The sequence below is a fragment of the Zeus faber genome (genome assembly GCF_960531495.2).
Source record: "Zeus faber genome assembly, chromosome: 16".
NCBI lineage: Eukaryota > Metazoa > Chordata > Actinopteri > Zeiformes > Zeidae > Zeus > Zeus faber.
Genome location: NC_137202.1, coordinates 8,969,662 through 8,992,017, shown reverse-complemented (window position 1 = coordinate 8,992,017; position 22,356 = coordinate 8,969,662). Strand labels below are relative to the sequence as shown.

The following is a 22,356-nucleotide window of genomic DNA, read 5'->3' as shown; positions in this document are numbered from 1 at the left end:
CGCCACCTGCTGAGCAGAGGGGCAACTTTAGAAGGGTATGATCGCACTCAGACCTCAGCCATGTCCTTTGAAAGTAAGAGGGGGGCGACAAACAAATCGAGTGCAATTTCATTGGGACGGCCGGAGGATGCCCTGTCCCAGCGTCGGTCCGTTCGCACGGATATGTGGAACCTTTGCTGAGTTTGTTTATTGTTTTTATTGTTGTTGTTGAACGGGTCAAGGAACATCACCACAACATCATATCTTAGAAACACAAGTTCAGTTATGACATTTTCCCCCAGGACCTCAACATAAGCACATGGTTCAAAATACACTTTCCACCTATACCCTGTATGAAATCCTTAAATGCTTTAAAAAAAAAAAAAAATTTGGGCTTGTTAAGCCTCGGGGACCTTGCAGCGAACGGCAGACCTCTTCAACATCTAGTGAGATCATTTGGCACCTTTTCATAACTTTTGAGTTGTTAGTCAAGAAAGGGATTTTGTCTTGGCAACAAAATCTCAGTCCAACAGTCCATTTGGGGTTCCACGAAGAAGACCGATATTATGGTGAAGCAAACACTTTAAGCCCTGAGCAACACATATCACCATCCATCAATCAACCATAAATTGATAGTTTCTGTGAAACTGGTAACCAACAAATCTTTTCCATAAAGAGCCATAAGTGGAAGCATGGTCATACAAAAAAAGAAAATATGGCTTTTCCTATTGCTAGCAGCCTCGTCAAAATTCCTCGCAGGAGATAAATGCTTTGGCGGAGAGGGAACCGGCTAAGCAACGGGTGAAAAATAAGTGACATAAGAGCTGAAGTGACATAAGTTAATCTACTACGAGCAGCCCCAAAAGGAGCAGGGGCAAGGGCAGCCCTCGGCCTATTTCAGCGTCCTCGTGATAAACCGCTAAATGCAAAGGACAGACGTGGCGAGTCGCCTCTCCAGAAATCCCTCGAACATCTCCTCTTTCCACAGAAACCACACTCCCATCGCACGCTGGCCTTCGTTTATTTTTTACTGGGGGTGGGTTTGGGGTGGGGTGGGGTAGTGTTTAAAAACATTACATCATTTTTATTTCTGTAGCAGGGAACACGGCGAGAAGTGAGGGAGAAAGGTACAGTTGTGTGGACGCACACTCGGTCATGTGTCCTTGGGCAAACACACGCGCATACAAGCACACATGCAAATACACAATTCCAGAGGACACTGGTCCATTGTGCTGTCATCATATTTACGTAAAAACAAGGAAGCATTAAAAAACAAAACAAAAAAAAAAACACCTTCACTGATAAAAGTAAGTAAAGTATCACAGGTAAATAACACCAGATAAATATAAAGTAGAAAAGAAAAATTCACTCAGAATCAATTTTTTTTCAATCCAGTTTCGAACCCACCTCCACAACACCCTCGGTCATAAAAGCTTCCCTCTCAGCACAATATGACAAAGGATCGTCGGGTACTGTTGCTGTTTTGGTAAAAGTTGAAATCCATTGTGTGCGATTGTCGCTTCTCGATCACAGGGCTCAGCAAGTATTTAAAATCCAGACTGCTTTGGATAAAGGTGCATGGATGGTACATCAGTAACCCGCCGTGCTCTTGCTCACACACACACACACACACACACACACACACACACACACACACACACACACACACACACACACACACACACACACACACACACACACACACACACACACACACACACACACACACACACAATGTCAAAACATGATGTGAGATTGTAAAGTCTTTACTTTGTGGAAAAACTTGGACTAAAAACATAAAAAACAACATGCAAAGTACAGGTGATTGACAATTAAAATGCTCCTTAGAATTGGCAAGAAATGAAATAAGACATCACAGTTTTCGCATCACAGGATGCAAAAAGAAAGAAAAAAAAAAAAAGTTTCTTAGTTCAAGAATCCAAATTAAAGACTGCACTATGATTCCAGCGTGAAGTCATGTGGGGTGAAATTGTTCTCATCGAGTCTACTATTTTGATCCCCCGGACCCGTAGGTAACATGGCTCCCAGCTCGTCTAACTCAGCCTCCGCAGCACGTTCAGGGTCAGCCTGGCCCTCTCATACTGGAGCACCAGTTGTGCGTGCTCCGTGGGGCAGGAGAACTGGGGCAGAGGGCCAGGGAGGACCTCCAGGGCCCTTTCGGATTCCAGGGTGCGAGCCTCCGCCTGGGCCAGGAGTCCGCTGAGCCGGGCCCGATCTGGCCCCGTCATCTCCGGGCCCTGCACCATGTCGGGGGCCGCGACGAGGGAGATGAGGTGCCTGTGGAGCAGCCGAACCCACTGGACCGGCTCGGCCCAGAGGTTCAACTTGCCTTTCTCAAAGAGGAAGTCGTCATCCTGGTTCGGGTGGAAAAATTAATGACATGGATATTTACACATGATAGGTAAACTAGTGGTTTCTCCACACGGGGTCCGGGGACCCCAGAGGTCCTTCAAGAGGTTCCTGTGGGTCCCCAGCCATGATTTACAGATAAACGTCTCTGTTATTTCATTCACAAGACATTAGCAGCATTAGAGAATGTACAATAATGACAATGATCATAATTTAATTTCACTCTTATCTCTATTGTATCTAAATCATATCTAATAACAATATTCTTCTCAGATGGGGGTCTCAGAGACGGAGCCTTTCAAATGTTTATCACACTGAGGGTCCTTGAATGTAAGGCCCCAGTTGTAGAAATGTCACTTTACATCAGGATCATACTCATAACAACAGACTGATACATTAAGCTCTGCACTGTTTGCTATGTTCTGTAAACCTGTGGGTCGTCCATGTCTCTGCGCCAATGTCGTCCACCGCATGAACCATAATAACAAACTCAGTCCTCACCAGACTCAAAAGCTCTTCCGTGCCCGTCTCAGCGTCTCTCTCCTGCTCCTCCCCCTCCAGCAACCACTCCGCCAGGGTCAGGACCCCCGCCAGCGCACGCCCCCACAACACGAACAGTCGGCACAGGAGGCTCACGGCCCGGTCCAGGGCCACCGGAGGGCACACGGACACGCCGGCCATATCTGTAAGCAGAAAATAAATGTATAAATAACAATACTCAAATAGGTCAATATTGTTGAACAATGTTAGAAAAATAACACGTCCACACAGAGCTCGGCCTCCGAGGGGTTCCACTGGTGCAAATTGTTTTGACTCATTTGTGGGTTGTTTTTTTTAATCACCAAACTTGAGTGCAAACACAGCTTGCTGGGAAGATGATGTAGCACGCAGGAATTTATTTTTCCCTTTGATGGGCACCGTGGTGAATCGGCCACAGGGCAAGTCTGACGGTTACTGCTTGGAAACGGGGAGGCGAATATCATGTATCGGCCTCGTAAAGGAGGTTTAAGGCCCGGGCCAAAACGCTGATGGGAGCACATTGTCTCTGGAACGGGGAAAAGTCGGGCCCAAAACAAGACAAGGCAATAAGAGGATGGCGGGATGGTGCGTCGGGAGAGCTCTGCTCGGTCGGATTCCTTGGCCGCCGCTCTTTCGGAGCTGCACAACAATGGGTTGTTGACAGAGGGTGTATCGACTCAAGCTGCCAGCGGAGAAGAAATCTGCGCCCAATCTGTTGTCCGGGGCCAGGATCAATGTGGAGCTGAGACGTTTGAGTGATGCATGGTTGTCTCTGCCTTCCAGACTCCGTGTGTGTGATTGTGTGTGTGTGTGTGTGTGTGTGTGTGTTCTCCTCTGGGTTTGGAAGCCCTTCTGGGAAACAAAACAATAAATCACCAAGCCAACCACCATCAGAGGCTGTGTGTGTGTGTGTGTGTGTGTGTGTGTGTGTGTGTGTGTGTGTGTGTGTGTGTGTGGGAATAGATGAAGAAAATATTAAATTTTCCAACACACAGTGAAAGCAGCACATGCCAAAGTGCACACGCAAGCAGACAGTTTATCATTAATTTCAGATCACTCATTTCCAAAACATCAAGTATCAAGTTTTTGCATGTTGCTGCATGTCACCCGTATCCATCACGGCCTCCATGAGGGCTGGGCGATGAACAACATCAACTATCGCAACATTTTTGGTATCGATAATGAGACGATATTTTGGGGATGAGTACGGGTGCTTTCATGAAGACATTTAAACCAAAGAGAAACCTTAGTAAACTGCACGTAATCAAAATACCAGACGATATCTTGTCGCATATCACAATATCGGTATTATTTTGATATTTCGGCCCAAACCTCCGTTATAATTTGGTAGCGTCGTATACAAGGGTGGGGTGTATGGGTGATGGGGGTTGGGAGTGGAAGTCCGCACACCTTAAAACGAAGGGAAACACCTCAAATCGGCTTTTACTGGCTCCAGTTGCCTCCATCCAACACCACGACCTGTCACAGTGTGTGTGTGTGTGTGTTTGACCATTCTCACCACAGCTGACACCCAGATAACACCAGCCAGATCAAAAGAGTTTGAGACCCACCAGCCAAAATGCTACCACTATGGGAAGAGGGTGGGAGGCATCATATAGACCGACGCGCCTCCATTAAAACACACACACACACACACACACACACACACACACACACACACACACACACACACACACACACACACACACACACACACACACACACACACACACACACACACACACACACACACACACACACGGCTGGGAACCAAAATTGTTTTCCCTTGTCAGGGAGAAGGCGTAAAAAAAGAAGTAAAGCCTGAGGTCTGAGTGTTTAGGGGTGGGGGCGGAGGTGGAGGTGAGCATTAGAGGTGGTGTTGATTGTCCTGTATTAAGAGGAGATTGGGAGTTTGGTCAGGCTTGAGTGAAAAATTCCTTTCTTTACCGTATAACACCGCCCCTCTCTCTGATGTCAAACCAGAACAGGCGACCGGTCTAGCCATTACCCCCTCAGCCCCCGTCATCCTCCACCCCCATCGCTCTCCGCCCTCTCTCGATTGAGGGACATAATAGGTAATATTAGCTGTATTCAATTTTCCCTCCTTTATTTCTTTTATTTTTTTTAAGCTGTGGTTTTTACATGTCACTTAATGCGATTTCCACCCACAGCTTTCAGCGGGGACGCAACTCAAGTTTTCTCAAGGGGATTGTCTTTCATGCCGTTTGGGGTTTAGTGTGTGTGCTTTGTGTGTGTGTGTGTGTGTGTGTGTGTGTGTGTGTGTGTAGTGAGTGTGCGTTGGCATGAGGGTAGACGTAAGTTTGTATTGTTTACGCTGAATATCTGTGCATGTATTTGACAATGTTATCTCCCTGGGGGATAATTACAACAGCGGTGGTGTTCAGCTGGTGAATAGTCGGGTTCGGGGTAGGGCAGCAGGTGTGTGTGTGTGTGTGTGTGTGTGTGTGTGTGTGTGTGTGTGTGTGTGTGTGTGTGTGTGTGTGTGTGTGTGTGTGTGTGTGTGTGTGTGTGTGTGTGTGTATGTGTGTGTGTTGCGTTGTTGACGTGCATGGGCACAGCGCAACGCCCACCACCGCTCTCCGGTTATAACGGAACTGGGCACGGCAACAGTGCAAGGGAGCAACTTAACCTTGGCAATGCCACACGTGGGCACCGTGTAACAAAACTCCGGACGACTTGTTTTCCATTGTGGAATCAGGGTTGTTTCTAAAGCGGCGAAGTTTGGGAAAGGAAAGCTCTTTGTAAATAAAAGGTGATTGAACCGTTGCTGTACCAAGATCTACGTCTTCGCTAGTAATAGCACATTTAAGTTTAGTGTTTCACTTCCACTTACCTACCACTACCAACCTTTAAGCACTCCTTCTGCCCGACGTGGAGGTTGGATCATGGCAGGAAGAGATGGAAAGGAGTTTTCCCGGCACTGGCTGGCTCTAAGTGCTTTGCCAGGAACTCATTTAAAACTTTTAATTATCTGTTCTTTTAAGTAGGGGAGTCTCAGCAGCTGGAGCGCTTTGGTTTCAATCACTTTTTGAAGACATCCCAACACCGTAAAAAATGTCAATACATGACATTATTAGCAGTACTCTAGAGCAGTGGCTCTCAACGTCAAGTTCGGAGACTCCCAGGGGGTCCTTCGAGAGGTTCCAGGGGGGGTTCACCGGGAAAATGTTAAATGTCACCATTATTTAATTCACAAGACGTAAGTGCCGTGACGACTGTTTTTGATAGTTCCACTGTTATCGCCCCAACTATAGTACAGACACTAAATCATATCCAACCATTAAAATCTTCTCAGATTGGGGGGCCAGAGACAAAAACCTACGGGGTCCCCGGCCTAATGCGTATCAAATTCAGGGTCCTGGATATGAAGAGAGTGGCAAACACACTGGTCTAGACAATCCTGCGATGTAAAGCATTTCATGGGGGATCTGAAAAAGAGGTTCAGTAAACAGAGGTTGAAAGAAGCTGGACAGAAACACACACGTGCAAATGGTGTTGGTACACACACACACACAAGCATACATTGTACTCACTCATTAAACAAGGGCTGTGTACAAACAAACACCCCTCACTGTTCTCACAGTGATTGCGCGCGCGCACACGCACACGCACACACACACACACACACACACACACACACACACACACACACACACAAGAAGACGGTGCACTGGAGCCGTGAGACCAGGAAGTGTAGGTGTGAAACGCGGAAAACAGTCTGTGTGCTTTGGGTACGTTAGGTGTGGAATAAAAACACACAATTTATGGCCCTGACTTCCTATTGCCGCCCAACGAGAAACTCCATAAGCAGAGGCCAACGCTGTATCAACGGCAACAACAGAGTCAACAATAGTGTACATTTCCATTCAAATACTACGGCTTGACGCAGGCAATATCCTGGGATTGGAGGAACAATAGCAAAGATTTTCATGAAAATAATGCTTTAAACGGCCGATACTCCTGAAGCCACTTAGTCAGGGAGCCCCCACTCAGAGGGCTCTTAAGTCAATGGCCCATATACCAACAATGGGGGGAGGGGTTATCTTTAAACCTTGAAGTTATAATCTCAATGTCTTTTCCTGGGAAATGAAGAGCTGTCAGGATTGTTATATGATCACCCGATTTAAATTATTTGAGCCAATGGGAATCATTCTTTAATTTTGTAAAACAGTCTAGATTGCACAATCACGTGTCCTTACCGACTCCAGTTGAATTTCAAACCAATGATAGAAATGTCAGAATAATGAGAATGTGAAGTGTTTCCATCAGTTGGGTTGAGGAAAATAAACGGTCTAATTGGAATTTTATCTTCCCATGTTCAATGCCAATAGATCTGCAAGTGGAATTGGTCCAAGTGGAATTTTTGGCACCATTATAGTGACATTAAAGACAATGAAATTGATATAATTTTGTCATAAAATTCAATTGTACGACAATTAATCGTATGCGGTTTCATGATCGTGGGCTCGCTTGGACATTGTTGCTGCCTCGATACACACAATGAAACTGTAGAAAGGTGACTTTCTGGCTCGTTAAATTCCACGACCAACACATTGCGTGAAGGTCTCTGATGCAGTTAAGAAACTTCCTAAAGGCAAACTTAAAAAAAACCCAGTGCACAGGGTTTACGATTTTTCTACCCGTCGGATCCCAATGGGTTTTATTTGGCCAAGAGCGTTTTCATGTACAATGAATTTGCGTTGATATGAGCTGGTGTGTTGTCGAACACAATCAGACCCATGGCAGAGAATACATCTTAATCGACAAAACAAGCTGAAAATAAAATATACAGATTGTTTTCACTGCATAAGATAAATGAAAAGGCCATGGCAGTGGCTCAGTGGCAGCGTGGCTGCTGCGAGGACCCAATGTAGATATAAAGACAGTTTGGTGAATATTACTGTTAGAGAATGAATACATGCGCACACATAATAGGAACATGGATAACAATGGCTAAATAAAGAAACAGAAGATCCTCAGAGTAATTCTCAAAGTCCATATCTTGTGGTGATGGCCCTACAGATTAGTAACATCCATTTAACATTACAACTCTTTTGATATGTGTAAAAAGCATTTTACTTGTTATATTCCATAACTATAACTATATATCTACTTTCCCAATAATACACGATAAATGCTGAAAAAGTAAAAAAAGAAAAACGGTTTAGAAAGGACAAACTGTCTACGCTGAATGACAACTCAAACTAATGATTAAAGGAGCTCTCAGCTAAAAGGGGGACCGTGTTTAATGAGAATTCCTCGCTCAGCTACGTCAACACATTCGCCTCCATTCGACTGCATCATCCGCTGGTAATGCATAAACTGGGTGGGGTGGGGGGTATTTTCGGCACAGGCATTCGCTGCCATACAGAAGGTAATGTGGGTTGCTTCACAAGTGTTGACGGCTCGCTGGGAAGAGCCTCGGGGTTGGCGGGGGCTGCACGACCGCATTATTCAGGAGTCGCTGTTTGACTTTTGTTGAGAGTGACCCTGTGCTGTATGGATGCTTGTTTTGGTCTGCGTTCAAATAAAACACAATCCACAAGCGGAGAACGAGGCTACAAAGCTTCTTGTCGAAAAACTAGTAATGCGTACCCATGTTGGGATACTTATTATAACGACCCACAGGACGGCCACAAGCACCCTGATGGGCCCTTCCTACACGACTTTAAAGCAGCACCAGCTTCCATTTTCACCACATAATGACACAGTTACATAAAATAACAGTGAGTATCCCATTACTGTAAACAGAAATACATTTTGTGCAAAGCATTTTACATTATTTTTAACGTAAGAATAACTTGTAGTCAGTCACCTGTACCTTGCTGCCAGTTGAAAAAAAACCATTTTATTCATTTGAATGTCGTACTGGGTTGCGAAAATCAAAGTGAAGATGACGTGAAGCTGTTGCTTAATTTGATATACAGATATCCCATTTATGAGTAATTATTGCTATTTTATTATTTCATATTTTTCTCCATTCTTAATTTTCTTTTTTATAACTATTTCTTGTTATATATTTTGTCATTTAATATTATTAATTTTTTCTTCCTACTTCATTTTGCACAGCCTTTGGAGTTCATCATCTCAATGCTGTAGTTGTAAGACGGCATGTGGCAAAAAAAGAAGCTGGAGTCTTATTTTAATAAAAAATATATTTTTTTATTTTGTACACTGTATTTATTCCTCTGGAGGATACTAGTTCCCTGCATTTTACCCATCCTAGTTTCTGACAGATCTAGTACAGATTTCACCGTTTCTGTAGAATCCCCACAATGTGATCCCCACACAAAAATTCATAGTCCTCCCTGCGGGGAAAAAAAAGTCAATAGCTTCTGATTTTGATTTTTCGATCGGAGGTGGAGCCGATTAAAACCCGGGTCTATTGCAGGGTCATTTGACCCGGGACTGAGATCCGGGTATTTCCATTCCCACTGGTGACAAATACTGGATGTAAGCGGGTGTTACCAGGTTTTTGGTGCAGTTGGAACGGGGTGTCGGAACAGTGAGCTTCCACATAGCGGCCCGGGGAGCAGTTAGGGGTTAGGTGTCTTGCTCAAGGACACTTCAGCATTACTACCAGGAGGAGCCGGGGATCCAACTGACAATCTTCCAATTAAGAGATGACCCGCTCTACGTCCTGAGCCACTGCCCCGCCAGATTATTTGTTTTCTGGAAATCAGTTATTTTATCTCCACATATGCGAAAAATCCTCTTATGTTGCTCGTAGGGTTCCGCATGAATGTCTCCCTTCATCCGAGCCTTAGCACTCCAGGTCCTGTGACTGAATGAGGAGTGGTGGAGCTTGATTTCAGACTCAATTAGTGACGACTTATTTAGGTGGCAGCCATGTTCACGGTGTGTGTGTGTGTGTGTGTGTGTGTGTGTGTGTGTGTGTGTGTGTGAAAGCAAGAGCACGGCGGGTTACTGATGGGGGGGGGGGGGGGCACACCATCAACGGGGACAATAGCCCCACTGTGGTTCACAGCTCTCAAAAGAAGAGCCCAAGTCGGCCCTAATATGATAAGTTATGCCTGCGCTTGTACGCATGCGCACACAGGCGGCTATCTGGTTCACACACATGAGGCTGCAAGGACGTGTCGGTGTGGGCAGAGGGGCAAGGACACCCAGCAACTACAGAAGATACTGCCGTGTTTACCACACGCTGCATTGTTTTCGTGTCTTCACCCGGCGTACAAACCTTTGTTGTGATTCATATATTGAGTAAAATTCCAAATGTTTATCATAACAATACTTATTATCTGCATATATTCGGTCCTCCCTGAAAATATTTAACCAAAAAAATAAAAATAAATAAATAAGCAAAAGGGAAGCAGAACAGGCAATGTTCCTGAACGCCCATCCCCCAGTTCTCACATCTCTGCTCCCTCCATATCAAAGGCAGAGAGTTGTTGCTTCCATCCACCAAGTCACACCTCGACTACTTGACTCTTTAGTGGCAGGTCATAAAGCCCAGAGCCCCCCCCCCCCAAAAAAAACCTACACTAAACCACAGAATGCTGTGAGACGAGCTGGCTGGCCTGTCAGCTTCAATACGACACACACACACAAAACGCACCGAGGCAGTTGCAGTCTGTGGGGCACAGGCACACAGTTAATGAACCTCATCAGCTTACACACACACACACACACACACACACACACACACACACACACACACACACACACACACACACACACACACACACACACACACACACACACACACACACACACACACACACACACACATTCATTCAAAAATGGGATGCACTGTACATATACTGGTGCCAGTCTGATGTTGCGTAAAAATGAGGCATCAATATCAGAGAATATCTCCAATCACCAAATACGTCAGATATTAATACAAATTGGCAAAATTATTTTCTTTGTTTGTTTTTAAACACACATAGAAGCATGTTAGATGCCCCTAATGGACAGAAAAAAAGGGACATCAATGAGTCATTATGTTCTAATAACCCCAAACTAACAGTGTCTGCAAGTCAGTGCTTTTAGGTAAAAGTAATGGGTTGGATAAGTGTTTGTGTCGGACATTACCTAAAAGTTTAGGACTTGGAATTGGTAGTGGAAAAGTTTCATTGGTCAGAAAGCATTAACACAGACATGCACTCGCCCACATTCTTCAATGAATATGCCAATTTTTTTTATTATGGCAAAGCCATAATAAAAATACAGAAATTAAATTGATTCAAATGCATTGAAATAATTCAAATGTTTAATCTTAATCACATATAGTTGGGGAAAAGTCCATTTAGTCTTGAAAAACCTTTTCTTAAGTGTAACAGGATGTTCCCGTTTTCTTACTAATTCCTTAAGGCCATTTTACCTCCCACACAAAAAACATACCAAGAATGTAATCACCAAGCATGTGGTAGAGATGATGGACCAACCTGGAGTGCGCGAGTGCGCGCGCGCGCGCACACACACACACACACACACACACACACACACACACACACACACACACACACACACACACACACACACACACACACACACACACACACACACACACACACACACACTGTAGTAATTCTTATTGTGGAAACCCTGTCACTGTTCTGTTCCTATCTGATGTCTAGTCTAACGCCTTATCTTCAATGCGAAGGACTTCAATGGCATTCTGTAACATGGGATTCTGACTTTATGAACATACCCTATAATAACAGACTTGGGCAAGAGCCCCCCCGCCAATATAAATTCCAGGCTCAATAAAAGTCATACAATTTTCTTGTGTATCGACCAATTTCCCATTTATTTTCTCTTATTTTGCTCTGGGCCGGTTGCCAGCATTGACGCTTTATCATCAAACTGACATCTTTTAGGTGCTCTGGGTGCTCTTTTCATATCTTCAAACACACATTTCTCCATGATTATTGTGCCAGTATATTCTCCATACCATATGTGGCTTACATATTCTTTTCTGAGAAAAAAAACAAAACAAAAAAAGACCATGGCTTTAGACAATGACCAAAATAGGGATTTACAAGTTTGTTTGTTTTCCCCTCCCACCCTGGGCAATCCGGGGGCAGAGAAAGGAGATCCTGCATCGTCTGAGCAGATTCTCATCGGCACGGGGCAGACAAAATAAGGGCCGGTTTGGATAAACTGGAAGCTAGAAAAACACAGGAAACGCGCATGGAGAGGAAGTCACGCTGCAGGATTTTGTTGGGGGCACTTGAGAGCTGACAGATGTCACTCCGCTGGTGAAGAGTGTGTGTGTGTGTGTGTGTGTGTGTGTGTGTGTGTGTGTGCGCTTGTGCTGGAGAACTTGAGAATGGTGTTTATGGGGAGATCAAACAGTGTGATTTTGTGGTTTTTTTGAGGTACTTATGACCAAATCCATTTCATAGGAAAGTCTGTGCTCAGAAAAACAAATATCAAACAGCTTCAGCAAAGTGACACATAACCACACACACACACTAACGCGCGCACACGCACACACACACACACACTAACGCGCACACACACACACACACACACACTAACGCGCACACACACACACACACACACACACACACACACACACACACACACACACACACACACACAGAGCCAAACTTGAATTAGCACTCCTCACTCCAAGAATGCTCTGCAGCTTTTTCGAGAAACAACGTAATCAACGTTCCAAAGTTTCGACGTGTGTTTATAAAACAACCATTGAAGTTTTAAGCATAAAAAAAAACAACCAAAAATTTAAATTGGATATTTGAACGGGAAACTGGTTGCACGTTATAGTCCACCGTGATAAGAGTACTTTTACATTTTCTGCAGTATGTCCAAAGCGTGCCGTTGGCTGGAGCAGGTTGCCAGTAGGAAGCTGCACGACTTCCTGCTTTTAAATCCCTTACGTTAGCAAAAATGATAACAGACTGATTTGCAGAAGTGCAAAACCCTGAAGAAGCATACACACACATATGAAGCCCGTCAGGCTATATTTTGCGTTTTCACATTTTTGTTAAGGCTGAAACGTTTGCCCCATTGGCCTGCATTTAATCACAGTGTGAGGCTGCAGCACTAAGTTTCAGAAGTATGTTTCTTAAAAGTGGATTGTTCGGTGAGGTTGTGCTATGAACGGTTATCAATGATCTGAATCGCTCCATCCGGGTCCTGACTCCTGAATATCCATGAAGGTTTGCTGCAAAATCCATGTGTGTTTGTGTTTTTGAGTTTGTCCCGAACGTACAAACTGGTTGGCGTATGAGTCTTAAGTCTTTTCTTGTTTGTTTTGTATCATGAACGAGCGTGCTCAGCCCTTTAATACATGCAGTCTTTCCCAGCAAGTTTCTGGAACAGCAGGGATCGATATTCCGGGAAATCTGTTCCAGCAATTTCCCACCCCAAGACCTCGTAACATTTCCGCGGAAATGCCAGGACTAGGTGTTATGGCTGCGTTGTGAATGGAAGCAGTAACATTGTGGGAACAAGCACATGAAGTACGGGTGGAGCAGAATTCTAATCAGGTACAAACAAAGCACAAATAGTGTTTTTTTAACAAATAATTATCTCCTAAAAATATTTTTTAAACATTATATGTTTTCAGCAAGAAAAAAAACCCCCAAAACATCCAGAAAAATGGCGATTTTCCATCCGAACCGTAGTGCTCGGTTGCTAAGACGAGAAACTGAGACACGTCAAGTCTCTATTCTTAAAATGAAATATTGTTCTTCTTAAAAATGCCACTCAGACCCTTAGACGTTTCTTTTACAGTTACAGTGTGGGGCGGTTCCGAAACCACAATAGTCTGAAAAATGTCCCATTTGCACCCGGGAAGGTCAGATGATGTCATTCTGCATAAAAATTAGCCATGTGCTTCTGGATTATGTGTAACAAGTTAACAAATTAAGTAAAAACATTTTTTTAGTGAAGATCACTAGCCGTGCCAGAAAGTTATCCAAGTAATTTACCGGGAACTAGTGTGAAGGGGCTTTAGAAAGCTTCCCATCACCATCATGGATGACAAATGTCACAATACTTTTCTGCCGGGCATAATTTTGACCCTTCTGAACCTATCATGACACCGACACCCATCAGAGGTTACTAGTCGAGAAGCAGCCGGTGTCGCCCCTCACGGGTGAGTGTGTGGTACTACTATTTGACCCTCATCCCGAGTGTGTACCTGGGGGGAGCAGCGCCGTTGGCACGCTGGAGAAGAAGTCTGAGGCGGAGTCTCGCACCTCCTGGTCCTCGTCCTGCAGGAGGATCAGCAGACTCCTCCACAAAGACACAGTGACTGACAGGCCTGAAACGCGCGCGCACACGCACACACACACACACACACACACACACACACACACACACACACACACACACACACACACACACACACACACAATAACTTTCATGAGATATAGAGACCGAGACAGGAAATAGTTGAGAATCAATGATTGAGGTGTTGATTCGAACAGCTGAAACAGTCTATGATGTTCAGAAATGTTCAAAGTTCAAAGTGTTTTATTTGTCGAACATACAGTACAACACAAGGTCATTCGGTATAATGAAATTCTTGGGGCATGACAGGCAACAACTGCGGAGTGGGCATACAAAGATAAAATAACAAGGCAAATATAAGGAGGATATACATTTTTTTTTTTAATAAAATAAGAGTCGAATATATAAAAGTAAGAGTCGATGTAACAAATATGGGCAAGAGGTCGCAGTGTATGTACACACAATTAAAATTTAGAAAAATAATCCTAAAACGGAAACTGAAAATTGGAACATTGAAGCAGTTCCAACACAAATAGGTGAGTCTGCACGTCTACAGTCTAAACGTACATTACTTTACTGCAATACAGCCTTAAAGACAACATTTAACTATAATGTAATATTATGATACCCATCAAACTACCGGACAATATCTAGTCTTATATCGTGACGATGTTGAATGTTGAATTTAAATCGCCCCAGTGCCAGCAGACTCACCCAGAGGCAGGGTGGGGCTGCACAGCAGGGGTCCCGTGGAGCCCACCAGCATCTCAGCAGCAGTCAGTTTCACCTCCACTGGTTGCTCCTCCCCACAGCACCCGCAAACCAGCGCCCCCCACTGCGCTGGAAGGCACGCTGCACAAGCACCCTGAACGCCACGGCGACACACAAGAAGAAAGAAATAAAAAGTGTTACACAGCAGTACCTGAATGGATTTGGTCAGTTTCTGTTTCGGAGAGTAAAATTTCATACTTTGCAAGACTTTTTTTATGACAGATTTGTAAGATTTAGGACCTTTTTTTGTAAAAATCATCCCTTATTCAATACAGTTTAGCAAGTCAGTATGAGATTAGAGTCAACGGTAGATTCAGCGGTAGGCTCAGGGTTTTATAACATCAGAAAAGTTGACTGATGCAGAAGAAGTTGATAATTTTGAAAAAATATTATATATTGACAAAAAAAAAATGGACAAAATGTTTAACATTTAATCTGATATTTTAAATAGTCCATTTCAGACATTTTAAAGGGATCCTGTTTGTTGTCTTGAAAAACCTAAATAGCATACGAGTTTTAACAAGAACAAACTTCGACCGCACCATTTTGGTTCATTAAAAAAAGGCAAAGGTAACGGAAAGGTAAGGGATATCCCCTTTCATAGGAAAGTGTTTCAACACGGATGGACCTGGTGGATTAATCTGCCACTCAAGTCTGCTGAAGAACTTCACATTGAAGCCATCACCATCACGATGCCACCAGTCAGACAGACTGTTAGAGCCGAAAAGAACATTAAAACACAGGGTTGGTCAGCTGCTGGGTGGCAGTAAAGCCAATGCATCTTGGTTTGTCGCTGGTAGAAACCAAACCATGGATAAAAATACAGCAGCAGGATTCGGCCGTGCCCGGGTACATATACATATCCAAGATCACAAAGCAGAACTATAGGGAAACCAACAGTTTATGTCAGCACACACACACACACACACACACACACACACACACACACACACACACACACACACACACACACACACACACACACACACACACACACACACTTTACCTCAGGGTCAGAACTGACCAGTTGCACCATCAATTGAGAGGCGAGGGTGAGGGCAGCACAGAGCAGCTCCACACTGGAACACAACACAGAGACGTGAAGAAATAAAATTGTCTTTCTAACCTTTATTATTCAAGTTAATTGTTTGACAAATAATTGCAAATAATAATTTTTTGTTCATTTTATGCCAATATCACATTATCAGTCTATGAAAGTGTAATTATACACAACAAACACCTAATGAGGAAGAGACATTATGAAAATGCAGGTAACAAACATACAAAGTTGACCTTCTATTAGTTGCAACATTTCCAACATTGGCTTAAAGTTCTTCTTAAATTTGGATGAAAAATAAAATTTGCTGATTTTTGAAACACAACATAGGACAAGCACTTTGTATTATTTAAATGGGCTGTAATTAGGCCCCTTATGTATGCCTTCGATGTTCATCTCAGTTTGTTCATCATAATATGCCGTCCATGCGCAAACTACACTTGTTTATGCTCAGAGATTAAGACCTCATAATCCACCAGCATGACCACCTGCACCCACATCACTCAGATGCAGTGACTTAAAGCCGACAAAGGAAGTGTGTTGGTGCCCGCCACTACTTTAACTATCACAATAGTCCCAAGTGCCATTCAATCAAACGGGTGTCAAGGACGGCCAGGAACCCGATATGACCCCCTCCCCGCCCTGGGCTCTAATCATAACCCTGGGACAGCTCCAAGAGGAAAGCAGATCTCGGGGAGGGAGGGTGTAAGAGATCGTGGCTGGGTCGGGGCTTTAGGGAGTGCTGCGATCCTTTGTAATCCAATCCATATTCGAGCCGGCCTTTCTCTTGTCCGAGGTGACAAAAGTATAGTGCTGGGGGTGTTTTTTTTTTTTTGGATGGTGTCAAAGCACTTACAGTGCACATGTACACGTATATAATGTTATGTGCCAACATGCTAGGCAGTACTACACACATCAGCGCCCGACACTTAACTCTTCAACTGCTTTTGGTTGCAAAGACCAACAAAATGATTGCCTAATTGTAATAGTTTTAAAATTGATCCTACACACTTATAAACCATATTTCAATATAAGGAAAGGGACATCAAAAAATGGAAAACATTAAACATTTTTGGGTTATATTTAATGTGTTTTTTTTTGTTGTTGCCTTGTTGTAAGGTAAACAATGCAGTCATCAATATCGTGAATGAAGCCCAACTTAGAAACAGATTGAAATATATAAAAAATGTTTTTCTTGGATGCCTGATTATTTTCGACTTATTTACGTTTCTAAACAGACAGCGAGGTATATCACGCAACCATACTTCAGAAGATGGTTGACAATGGCTCAAATGTGCTTGAAATCAGGGCAACTGGGCAAATGTTCATGTTGAGCCCTGCACATGTACGTACGCACAAATTGTGCAACATAGGTGCTGGATCCATTATGCAGCCGGCGTTGTCTAACTGATCCGAGTGCCATGCACCTGCAGGCACACGCACACGCCGCACGTTGTGCACACCTGTGTCCAGGTGCAGGGAGTAAACCTATACGACTGCTCCACGCACTCTGGCTCTGAATGCATGTGTGTCAGTCTGCCTGCCAGCGTCAAGTAGGGGCCCTTTCACGGGCAAGCAGGGAATTGGAAAAGGAGCCGAAAATGTGGGGAGTGCACGTTTGCACCGTGCCCTCCAGGACATCCATCACTCGCCACCGAAAAGCATACAAAGTATACAATCTCTCAGGAGGAAGAGGTTCCTCTCTGCTGGGAGTGGCCATTTTTGGGTCAGCACACTGCCTCCTTTTACCTGAAACTCGATCGGGTGAAAGAAATGGTAATGGATGTAAGCCACGGTGAGGAGGAGTGGCACAGGATATTAATGGAGTCACGGCTCCGCATTGGGGTTTGAGCGATGCCACTGTGGGTCTGTCCCTTCGCACTGTGACGGAAGCTGGAAAACGATTCACAAAAAGCACACGAGACCTACTTGTTTTTCAGCGAAGACAGCCGGACTTGCTCGGAAATATTGAGTCACGTTTGGAGAACGGGAAACAGAAAAACATAGTAACATCTGACCGCCTGATCCATAAACGGTATACGGAGAGCATTTCGCATAGGGCTGACTTCATGACACTTCGAAAAAAAGTTTCCGATTCCTTCCTCTGATTCCGAGGCGATTTTACAACAAATTATTGTGAAGCAAAACACAGCAAGTACCGCTGACGTCCCCCAGTTGCTGTGAAATAAAAATAGCAAAAAAATATCCAACATGATCTTGAGCAAACCTGTGGGAAGAGCGTCGGGCCAGGGAGAGCAGGCAGGCAAGGACACCGCCTTGCGACAGTCCCCGATCGCCATCCCGCCAGGGGAGCTCACCGTCCCTGGAGCCCAGCGCACATAACACCTGGAGGACCTGGAAGGAGAGGACAGGAAGTGGGTGGCGGTTTGAGTTTTTATACTGTGGGTGGCCATAGTATAGGATCGCATACATGCACCCAGACACCACTGCGTCACACCAGTACAACCGTGTTAAAACAGGGTTGACGGCCACCTGCTTCGGGGCATTAGAATACCACCCACCTATTTAATATCAATTGGAATAGTCACATGACAATATGAATCACAGCAGTATTGAACAGGGAGTTTCCTGCTGGTTCCAGTAATGTGCACACTCATGTGGCAGGGCTGACATGGAGGCTGCTTGGGGCCGTCCATCAGCACCGCTCTGGTGTCCTCTGGTCCCACTGTGTGGCTGGCGGGCAGCCCGTGGGTATTTTTACCTCCCGACGCACACCCTTAACCACGGGCACCCAGCTGCCGGCTTCGTTCCCCGGCTCTCTCACGCAAACAGAGACACACACGTGTAAACTGTGGGCTTGGGCGGGCGAGTACAAAGACACCGCTGCTTGCGAAAAACATAAAAACAAAACACAGGTACATGGATTGGCACCGATCCCTCCATCACTCTCTGCGTTGAGAGCCACCAGCAGCAATCCAAAGTCTAGCAGTCGTGCTATCTGTTTATCTTAATCAAACATCCACTAAGCCCCCGCCCCCCCCACCCTGTTCAGTCCCCCAGACCATGCTTTTTTTATTCCCTGCTCACACCTTCAGAGAGTGAAGCCGCTCCTTAGGAAACGCCCTCCCTCCCTGTTAGCTCCAGAGCTTATTTACTAGAGTCTGCTGTCTACTGCTCAGCTGCCTGTTCTCTGGCCTGAAAGCCTCTCTGTTGGTTGGCCTGCCCTGTATGCTTGTCTATCTCTATTTATCTTTTATTAGTCTGACCTGTCTGTCTTTCTGTTTCTTAAACCCGTCTGTCTTTCTGTTTCTCAGACCTGCTTGTCTTTCTGTTTTCTTTCTCCAACCTGTCTGTCAGCCTTGTGTCTGCCAGGTATAAACTGGTAGCCGCAGCCCCAGCTGGCCGGAGCCTCCGCTCCTGAGTTTTGACAAACTGCTTTAATGAGCCCCTTCCCTGCAACACACACACCAAGCGTTTCAGGTTTTAGGTTGATAACTTTAAGACTTTCTAAGATCCTTATGAATGCAATTTAAGACCTATTTGACATCCATACTGGCAAAAAAAAAAAAAAAAAAAAAAGTATGAAGGTTTTGAAGGAAAGTCCCACAGGTATTGTGGTGGTAGCCCACGGGGACAAATTAGGGTTTTCCAAGTTCCCGTAAATGCAGCATCACTTCCTGCTATGCAGCGCTTTCAGCCGGAGAGCCGCATCCGCGTCTTCTTACGTAATACCAGAGAACGAGTCCACTAGTTAATTGATCACGGATGGCGTTGTTCTCTCAGACGGATATAAAAAAAAATATATATCACACTAGTCACCCAAATGGAAAAAGGCTTAGAAGAGAAATAAAAGAAGGAGAAGAATGATACACACTCATACTCTGACTGTCTGACACTAGTGGTTTGTGGGGTGGATGGCGGTTCTAAACAAATACTCTTATTGTTGTGAATTCTGTTTAAGACACCAATCGCATTTTCCCAAATTTGTCTATTCGATTTTTAACAACAGACAAATATGAATGTTACTCTTCAAGTTCAATATTGAGTCAAGTATAACGCATCTAACATCAAAAGAAAACAAAAATATAGAAAAACCGCACATGTTGGTCACCGAATACAAATTAGAGGCAAATACAAAATTCACATGATAGGGGAAAAAAAAATAACATTCCAAACCCACCAAAAGCACATTGAAATGATGAGAAACATTCTATTAAAGCTGTTACTCCAGAATAGCAGCAAACACCAACCCCTCAGCGTGTGTAAAGGAAAGGTGTTTGTCATCGTAGGGAGCTGTTGCAGAGGCCCAGGTCTCTCGGAGGTTTGGCTTCGCCTAATTTTAGGTTTTATTATTAGGCTGCCAACCTTAGAATGATTCAGCTTCGGATCTGTCTGGAGAGGCCCCGAGGAAGTTGAGGGACTTTCTTATTCCAAATGTACTCAGTGACTAAACTATCTAATTTACAAGAGAAAGACTGCGGGAGAAAAATGGGGGTGCACTGAAAAAGGTAGGGCAGTTTGGGGAGGGTGTCCATTGTAACAGAGTTAACCCGAGGTACAAGGGATAGAGGCAACAATGACCACCTCGAGAAATCTTCCTGCATCTGAGCCGGCAAGGGGGCAAAACTGAATTTAAACAGACCCTCAAAGTTATCTCTGACCTGAATACCAAGGTAATGTAAAAGCATGTGGGACAATTTTGAACGGGAAAACCTTTATACCCCTGAAATTTGGCCAAATAAAGTAAGGATGTCAAGAGCAGCAGGGATCCATATGGAAAGATTAGAAATATATAAAGCCAAGTCATCCGTATAGAGGGAAACCTTCTGCTCAAATCCATATCTAGTTATTCCAGTTATACTCGGGTCTGACTGGAGCGCCATGGCGAGTGGTTCAATAGCAATAGCAAATAAGAGAGGACTCAAAGGACAGCCCTGCCGGGTGGAGCGATACGGGGGAAAGCATTCTGAGTGAGTGTTATTAGTTCTGACTGAAGAAATAGGGGATGAGCAGAGCGGTTCTACCCAGGCAATCTTCAAGGCTAAATTTCTCCAATCTGAAAAAGAGAATTCCACTCTACACGATCAAAAGCCTTCTCTGCATCTAACGAGATCAGATCAGAGCCTCTGGTGCCGACGAGGTGGAGGGATTATACACCACGTATACAGTGCCCCTTTCCCACTGTACCAAAAACCCGGTAACACCCGCTAACTTCCGGCATTTGTCACCAGGGGGAAAGAAAAAAACCCTGGTCTCAGTCCCGGGTCAAATGATCCTGCGATAGACCCGGGTTTTAATTGGCTCCCCCTCCGATCGGCTCTGATGTGAACAGGACACCCGGGTCGACCTGCTAATTTTGGCCCCTTCACAGGTTGCGATGCGACGCGTGTTCACGTTCCAGACGTTGGTCCCTCAATAGACAGGAATATCCGTGTATCGTTCCATCACTTCATATCCCATTTAGAATCCAAATAATCAGAAGTTATCGACTTTTCTTTCCCCGTTTGTGGGACAGTGGAAGGTTTTGAGTGCGGGGATCACACCGTGGCGAGCACTGCGGAGAACCCCCCACGCTCCAGCACCGCCCCACGGCGGTCGCCTGTTTTTAGCGGGTTGACCGGTGTTTAAAAACCTGGGTCAACCGGCTAATTTTGGTGTGAAAACGGTACAAGAGTCGTCTGAGGTTAAGTAAATAATAACTGTTCTGAATAAACCCGTTTGAGCAGGGGAGATGACCATAGTAGACTTATACTATAAGACGATTAGTTGAACGAGACAGAGGATCCTTGTTCTTTTTCAAAAACAATGATATCCAAGCTTGATTAAGTGTTGGAAGTAGTTTGAGAGACTGAAACGATTCCTCGAACATCTCAGTCAAAACCGGTGCTAACTTATTTGAAAAATAATTTATACAACTCAATTAGATAACTGTTTCCGGGACACTTCCCCGATTGCATGGAGAAGGCTGCCCCTGACACCCATCTTGAGCCAAGGCCAACCAACACTGCTGCCTGGCTAACCCCCCCCCCCGCCCTCCACACACACACACACACACACACACACACACACACACACACACACACACACACACACACACACACACACACACACACACACACACACACACACACACACACACACACACCTTCCCGCTATCCCAGAATGCTTAAGCAGAGCCATGGCAACCAGCCCACGGTCGGCTGGCATGTCCTTGGAGCGGGTAGGCTCTGCTTAACGGGTCGACACTTAAACATAAACGGCTGTGCTGTAAAGTGCCACAGCGCGCACACACGCGCGCACGCGCACACACACACACACACACACACACACACACACACACACACACACACACACACACACACACACACACACACACACAGTATGAACATGAGGCGAAACAGAAACGTCTACCGAAACGCACATGAAAAAACACAGAACTGAACTGA

At 44.7% G+C, this 22,356-nt stretch overlaps 1 protein-coding gene across 1 annotated transcript in view; it reads right to left on the bottom strand.

Annotated features, from left to right (window-relative positions):
• Positions 1 to 1,967: 1,967 nt before the first annotated feature.
• The window catches only part of thada (THADA armadillo repeat containing), a 93,706-nt gene continuing 73,317 nt past the window's right edge, over positions 1,968 to 22,356 (bottom strand). Inside the window, 6 exon segments of the mRNA XM_080017049.1 lie at positions 1,968 to 2,354; positions 2,851 to 3,032; positions 14,030 to 14,152; positions 14,836 to 14,986; positions 15,899 to 15,971; positions 18,177 to 18,304. Coding sequence (XP_079873175.1) covers positions 2,034 to 2,354; positions 2,851 to 3,032; positions 14,030 to 14,152; positions 14,836 to 14,986; positions 15,899 to 15,971; positions 18,177 to 18,304 — 978 coding nt within the window. The 3' untranslated portion in view covers positions 1,968 to 2,033.